General features: G+C 37.5%; 1 protein-coding gene across 1 annotated transcript; it reads left to right on the forward strand.

Annotated features, from left to right (window-relative positions):
* The first annotated feature begins 691 nt into the window (after positions 1 to 691).
* On the forward strand, positions 692 to 7,856 carry LOC104112013 (serine/threonine-protein kinase STY13-like). Its single transcript, XM_009621838.4, has 3 exons — positions 692 to 929; positions 1,943 to 2,916; positions 7,217 to 7,856. Exons 2-3 carry the CDS (start codon positions 2,018 to 2,020, stop codon positions 7,554 to 7,556), a joined length of 1,239 nt encoding a protein of 412 aa, XP_009620133.1. The 5' UTR covers positions 692 to 929; positions 1,943 to 2,017; the 3' UTR covers positions 7,557 to 7,856.

A 7,856-nucleotide genomic window follows, 5' to 3' on the forward strand; every position in this document is an offset into this window, starting at 1 on the left:
GTTGTAGATAAAGGCGAATCTAAGTTTTTTTTAACATGGGTGCACTACTAAAAAAAATGATAAAAAAAAAAGTATTCAGTGGGAATCAATCTCTGCTCCTTTGGGTAAATAACTTAGCACCTAACCAAGTACACTATTTAGCTTTTTTTTGAGCATGAGTACCAGCAAACAATATTAAATCAATTATAAAAAATATATACATAAAATATCTAATTTGACAAAAGACCACGAGTTCACGTACCCCATAAAATGGACTATAAAGCCATGGTAGAAATAAAGTGAATTAGGGATAAGAATTATCTCACTAAATCTTATACACAGAAATGAGACCATCAAAGTCACTGGTGCTCATATAAACTCTTATCACATAATTATTGTATTAACTAATTTATCATTTAATATAACCATCTAGTATTCAATACTTATAAACTGAAATAGTCTTAAAAAAAAAAACTAGTCTAAATGCATGCACCTTTACAAATGTTCCATCTTAATAATAACACACAAGTTTTTAAAGTCCAGATCAAGGTAGACCCCACCAGTAATATGCAAGGACAGAAGGTGTAAGGTACGAGTGGCCACACCAGATGTCTCCTCGGGCTGGAAAAGAAAAAGAAAAATATAAATTTTTAATTGTTTCCAGAAATATATTTTTAGCTAACAAATATAATTAATTTGCCAAACAGAGACCAAAGACTGAAAAAAGGCAGCTCCTATAGCTAAGACAACGTTCATTCATTTACTCGCTCTCGTGTTCATTTTCTCTTCTTCTCTTTTTGTGTTCTTCTACTGTTACCTTCTTCTCGCTACTTTTTAACTCTCTTCATCCGTCGTTGTTTTTTTACCGCTGCTGGTGGTAAAGACTTTGTTTTTACAGCTTTTCGGTTTTGCAAAAATTGATCGGATAAAGTCAAGTCTTGTCGATCGAGGTAATTTTAGCTCCTTTTCTCTCGATTTTACCCCTGGATCACCTATTTTTTTTTTTTTTTGGGGTTTTCTTATGGTTTTGTCAGTTGAATTAGGGATTTTGTGTGAATTTTCAGCTACTTTTTTCTTGTGCTAAATTCTGTGCTGGGTATCATAGGGGTATAGCTTTATCTTTGCCTTCTTATGCTTGAAGTATCTGACTTTTTTGAAAACCGGAGCTAGTAGAACTCGACGCGTTTTTGTCTTGATTACGATTAAACCCCTCATCTTTTTGGGACAAAATTGTAAGAGGGGAAAATTGAACTTTTTTACAGTTAGTTTTTTTTTTTTTGGTTTCATGTCTTCTCAATAAAATCATTTCTCTTTCAGTTTATAAGTCCTATTAGTTTTTAGTTTATGTGTGTGTGTGTAATTTTGATTCAGATATTTTAGGGTTCTCAAGGTCTTTCTGCATGTAATTCAAGCAGGTTCTTACTCCCTACCGTCATTTTTGTCTGTCACTTTAGCCAAAAATATTGGGTCCAAAATTTGTTGCTTTAGAAAACCAAGAATGCATTAACTTTTTTTTCCCCCCAATTTTATCCTTAGTATTCCAAGAAAGCATACAGTCACTAATTACTCATATGGTAATTCAGTCAATACCCCTTAGAACTAATGCTGTTAAATAATAAATAGTTTTCCCAAAATCTTAAATGACTGATAAAATGGACAGGAGGTAGTAATTGAATTGTTATCTTAATTACTAAGTCATTTAGCTAATTTGAAGGCATTGAATGAACAGAGAGTTGAGGACCTTTTTTTATTTAAATAATATATTTTACCTGTTAGTAAAGAGAGGAGGGATTTCTTTTTGCTGTTTGTTTTCATCAAGCTTCTGTATTTGTGTTCATTTTGAAACTAATCTTTGTTTAGCTATTCTTGTCCCTCTTTTTTTTTATTGCATTTTGATGCATGAAGCTGGGGGAGAGAAGAATTTTCTTAAAATGAGTTCTGATTTTTGATGTTTTTTTCACAGGGTTGCGAAGTTAAAGTTTGAATTACTCATGCAGAAGAACCTATAGCATTTTGCTGCAGCTGCTTTGACGGGAAAATGTTGGAAGCTCCAAAGTTTGCGGGACTTATAGACTTAAATGAAAACCATGAACATTATGGACTGTCACAAAATTTTTACCATAAGCTTGGTGAGGGATCAAACATGTCAATCGACAGTTATGGGAGCTTGCAGATGAGCAATGGCGGAGGTTCTGTTGCAATGTCGATGGATAACAGCAGTGTTGGATCAAATGATTCACACACTCGTATTCTAAACCACCAGGGTCTCAAGCGTGTCCACAATAACTATTCTGTTGCAGCTAGTGTAAACAAGGGGAAAATTTCTCATGGATTGAGTGACGATGCCTTAGCTAAAGCTTTAATGGATCCTCGATTTCCTACCAATGGGCTTGAGAATTATGATGAGTGGACAATTGATTTGAGGAAGCTTAACATGGGACCAGCTTTTGCACAAGGGGCTTTTGGGAAGCTCTATAAGGGAACTTACAATGGTGAGGATGTTGCGATCAAGCTTTTAGAGAGGCCAGAGAATGATCTTGAGAGAGCTCACTTGATGGAGCAACAGTTTCAGCAGGAAGTCATGATGTTGGCAAGGTTGAAACATCCAAACATAGTTCGGTTTATCGGTGCGTGCCGTAAACCCATGGTGTGGTGTATTGTCACTGAATATGCAAAAGGAGGATCAGTTCGTCAGTTTCTCACTAAGCGACAAAATCGATCTGTGCCCTTGAAGTTAGCAGTAAAGCAGGCCTTGGATGTGGCAAGGGGTATGGAATATGTGCATGGCCTGAATCTGATACATCGTGACCTGAAATCTGACAACCTACTGATTGCTGCTGATAAATCAATCAAGATTGCAGACTTTGGGGTTGCTCGTATTGAGGTGCAGACTGAAGGAATGACACCAGAGACTGGAACATACCGCTGGATGGCTCCGTAAGTCTCTAACTTTTTAGCAGTTAAATGTGATTCCATTATTCTACTCTGGTCTTTTGGCAGAACCTTAATACAGAGCTACTTTGGCTGTTTCGTACATTACTTTTGTGGCCTTCAGTTTCCTTCTTTTAGTAGGACATTCATATGTTTTGCATACTCGTGTAGCTTTGTTTGCAACACAATTGCTTTAACTTATCAAAGAGAACAGGGAAATGGTCGCAATAAGATATGTTATGTTCCAACGTGATATTTGTCTGAACATTCACTTTGCATTATATCTTCTATCTGATGATCTAAATAAAAGCACCTTGCATTGCCTTTCACAAAATAGATTTGAAGTGAAAAGAAAGGAGATGATGGGCTTAAGGACCTGTATCCTTTGGAAAGAACCAGATCACTTGTGCTAATGTTCCTACTGTATGCCTGTTATTGCCAAAAGAGAGAAGTTGTTTCTTCTGTTCAACCTTTCAACTTAATTATTTGTGCCTCTTGCTAGAAATGTCAAAAGATGATCAACTTAGTATTCTTGTTTTATTTCAAAAGATTTCCCACCTTTCTCCTTGCTCTCCTTTGTTTGGTGAGTTTCGTTTGATTCGCTTCACTCTAGCTCATGGAATTAGTTTTCGGGATATGTCTGAGAGAGATGAACCATAGTTCGGACTCATTTGTTTCTAAGGAATGATCTATTTAGAACAACATGCAGAAGGTTGTCTGTCACCTTTGTTTTAAACTTTTAAAGGGTTAAAAGTTAATTATATATTTGTTGTCTTCACCATACATTGGTCTCTCCTCTTCTTTTTCCCTCCAATGCCGTTCTTTGGTGCATTTTCTTTCGTTTAATCAACACTCTGATAATAATAAATTGTTCATGGTGCAAGTTCCATGGAACAGTAATCGAGCTGAGAAATATTAACCATTTCTGTTTGGTAGTTGTAGGCAGTAGTTCAGCTTTTTTTAGTATCATCTCTCATTTTTAACTTAAAATTTGACAGAATTTGCTCCAAGATTAGTTTCTTCTCATTCCTTATTTCAAACAATAAAAGTAAGAATGAGTTGATTGTCGAAGATACTTGTGTGATCATAGCATTCATTGTCTTTTGCTTTGAGACTACAACAACAACAACAACAACAACCCAGTATAATCCCACTAGTGGAGTCTGGGAGGGTAGTGTGTACGTAGACCTTACCCCTACCCTGGGGTAGAAAGACTGTTTCTGATAGACCCTCGGCTCCCTCCCTCCAAGAACTCTCCACCTTGCTCTTGGGGTGACTCGAACTCACAACCTCTTGGTTGGAAGTGGAGGGTGCTTACCACTATAGCAACCCACTCTTGTCTACTGAGACTGTGTCCTGAAATATGGCTACTGAAGAGTAGATTGATTTTTTTAGTTTGAGTCGTATGGATATGTCTGGTTTTGATGCTTCTTATGGAAGGTTAAGTTATCATGGAAGACGGAAGTCGAGCCTGTAATTCCTTGTAAATCTTTCTTGGGGCATTCTTTCTGACAAGATTTTGACAAGGACTTCCAATGCTTGTGGGAAGCTCCTGAAGGGGCAAACGTAGGTGCAAACACTGTTTGGATATTGGTGGCCAGCTTGAAATTGACCTGGACTAGATGGACCTATTTTTAGTTTCTACAATTAGGTGTGGAAATCAAATGTTTTAGGTATTCATATTGTAGATCTGGCCATGTGTATAAAATGCTTTATCGTGATTGATGATAGCTTCTAAATATAGCTCCATTTGGCCTATGAGTGACTCTTTAATGTGATAGATGACTCATATCATCCTAGCCTTTTCTTGGGGGACACATTGAATAAAATGTTTTTTGCTCTTGGTAATGCATGAGGAAAATTCTTACACAGACTGAGTGTTAACTTTCCCATCATAAAAAAATGAATGAAATCTCCCAAATTAGGTTTTTACCTTATGGGCGAAGAGTTCAACTGTCTCTACATGAATTGATTTCCTAGTAGATAGCTTTGCTAATCGTCTAAAACTATATTGCACATCCTCGAATACCTAAATGATTTCAAATGGACTCTACAGTTCATGGTGTAAGCGATAGAGTTAATAGAAATTATCTATTGAGTATTGATATAGCTTTGGATGGAGGCATAGTTATTCTTCTAAGAGAAATAATCTTTTAATGCATGGTTTTGACTTAATAAATTCTTTAAACCGAAAGTTAAAGGCAACCAAAAGTTAAACCCGAGACCTCATGTTGTCCTTCCACTTCATTGACCACCTAAGTGCAAGGACTCTTCGTTTTTTGGTGCCGCGCCCGTTTTGACACGGGACGGGAGTGGGTGCGTGAGCGGGATATGTTCCGGGTTCGGTCAACTAACTTAAGATACTTTGACATGTGTCCATCGACAAATTTGGGGGGAAATTGAGATTTTGATTTCTCAAAATTAAAAATAAAACAGATTTAAGACATGAGAAATGGCATACCTTCAATATTGTAGTACTTTTGTCTCATATTTGCTGCTTTGTGTTTCAAAAAAACCAAGAATTCAAGGGGTCATGTTCTGAGTTCGGACTTCTGGTAGACAGTAGCAGCGATATAGATGGAGAGTTGATGGAAGGCCTTGAATGGCTTTCTTTTTCTCTTTATAGCTCTATTTTTTTTATAATTTTGAATTTTTTTAACCGAATCCCTGCACCCATATCCATACCTGGATCTGCACCCCCGAATCTTAAAATTTAGATTTTGCCGAATCCGACACTCGGATCCGTGCCCGTATAGAATACCCGCACCCGAGTCCGAGCAACTTAGTTGACCGCTAGGTCACACCCACTTCATTGACCACTAGGCCACCCCTACTTCATTGACCACTACCTTCATAGCCATCCACCCATGCATCTTACACCCGCAGTACCAACTTACCACCAAATGTCTCATCGAATCATCCGCTGTTAGGATGGCATCCCACACGGCACACTATGTAAAGAATGACACCTTCTTAGGTGCATTAAACTTCCGTACTATTTCTGTCTTGGCCTTCACACCCCAAGCAGGCATCTATATCATGATTCATTGAGAAATATATTTGTTGCTTGCTTCATAATTTTGTCCTCATTCCAGAATATGCATGACTATATAACTTCTGTAGGAAACCATCAATGTTATTCCAATTCACTACTGAATTGGTCTCCCAAAAGGTACACCCCGGGACACCTGGTCTGCCTCACTTTTGATAAATTCAGCTACTGTGGTGTTTTTATCAACTTTGGTAGAGAATAAGTTGGGGAATCCTCCTTGAGAGTCAAGCTGCTGCAATACATCAAGCCAAAAAAATTCATTTACCATTTCCAGTTGCAAAGCCAATAAATCTTGGGACCTCCAAATCCGGTAATCTCATCCTCTCACTTAACCCATATGAGGTAAACACCTTATATGATAACCATCATTGCTTACAACATCCATATCTTGCAAGGATCACATCCCTCCATAGTGTCTCCTTAGCAGGCTTGGTCAAATATGTTTTGATGTGCAAAACTGCAAAATCGGGTCCTCCTATTTCCAAGGGGTCAGTCATCTTCTTCTATCCATTTTTGGATGTATCTCCTGCCACCATTTGTTCCATCCTGCAGAGAGTTCTTCGTTAGTTGCTCCTGCTTCTTATTACATGAAATGTCGGAATGTTGATAACCACGTCCCGGCTTTTCTTCTCCAAAAATCAGCAGTGGAAACCTCGTAGCTAAAAGTTTTCATTCTTGTCTATGATTGTGGGCTTGTGGCTCTTCTACATGGATAATTCTTTTTAGGCTAAGGTCAATTATTTTATGCAAAATTGAACGAGTTCCTCTCAGCCTCCATTAGGCATTAGCTGAGAATAAATATATCTAAAGCGTTTAAGAATGCAGATCTTTTTTCCCTTGAAATTTTCAGCTTTTTAGATCTCTCTTGGAGGAAATAGGATTTTATCTCCTCGAACAGGAAAAGAAAAATGCATGCGTCAAATCTTCTAAAGGATTTAGATAGGCTGATATAGCACGTGTGTACATTCTCATAAAAAGCACACCAGAGTATAGAAGATACAGATTCACACACGTAAGAATATTCTACATTTGTCTGTCAAGAAGAATGTATTATATTACACTTCTGTACACCGTAGTATCAAGTATCAATAAATGCATTTGCATACTTGACAGCTGTTAGTAGTTGTCAGATAAACTTTATAATCATGTAGTAATTAAAACATAAGAACAAGTAAATCATTAACACCTATGTTTTATTTGATAATTATGGCAAAGATTTAATGACAAAAACAACACGTTCACTTCAATTTGCAGGGAGATGATCCAGCACCGACCATACACACAAAAAGTTGATGTTTATAGTTTCGGCATTGTTCTGTGGGAGCTCATAACGGGGATGCTTCCCTTCCAGAACATGACCGCTGTACAGGCAGCTTTTGCAGTTGTCAATAAAGGTGTCCGTCCAACCATCCCTAATGATTGTTTGGCTGTCCTAGGTGAAATCATGACGCGCTGCTGGGATGCTAACCCTGACAATAGACCACCCTTCTCTCAGGTGGTCAGAATGCTCGAGGTTGCAGAGACAGAGATCTTGACAACGGTAAGAAAGGCCCGTTTCAGGTGCTGCATCAGTCAACCTATGACTACAGATTGATATGGAAAGAGGAAATAGTAGGCAGTAAGAGCAAGAGTAAAGAATTTGGGAAGGCAAAACAAAACTGATACCGACGTTTTGCCATTTGTATCTACTGAGGCATAATTTCGTCATTCAGATAGAAAAAATGGAGAAAGTTATGATAAAAACTGTCTGTTTGTTGTATCTTCTTTTCGTTTTCCTTTTCTCCTTGGATTGAAGATTCTGATTAGTGATAATAGAAGTATGTGTAATTATACATGTCCTTTTGTGGCTATATTTAGATCCTACTTTTTATTTTACTTTGATCAAATTTTATCA

Source organism: Nicotiana tomentosiformis, chromosome 7 (assembly GCF_000390325.3).
Source record: "Nicotiana tomentosiformis chromosome 7, ASM39032v3, whole genome shotgun sequence".
Lineage (NCBI taxonomy): Eukaryota > Viridiplantae > Streptophyta > Magnoliopsida > Solanales > Solanaceae > Nicotiana > Nicotiana tomentosiformis.

Coding starts and splice junctions, on each gene's coding strand:
- LOC104112013 (XM_009621838.4), top strand. CDS start 2,018: ATGTTGGAAGCTCCAAAGTTTGCGGGACTTATAGACTTAAATGAAAAC. Junction 2,917..7,216: donor ACATACCGCTGGATGGCTCC/GTAAGTCTCTAA, acceptor TTCAATTTGCAG/GGAGATGATCCAGCACCGAC.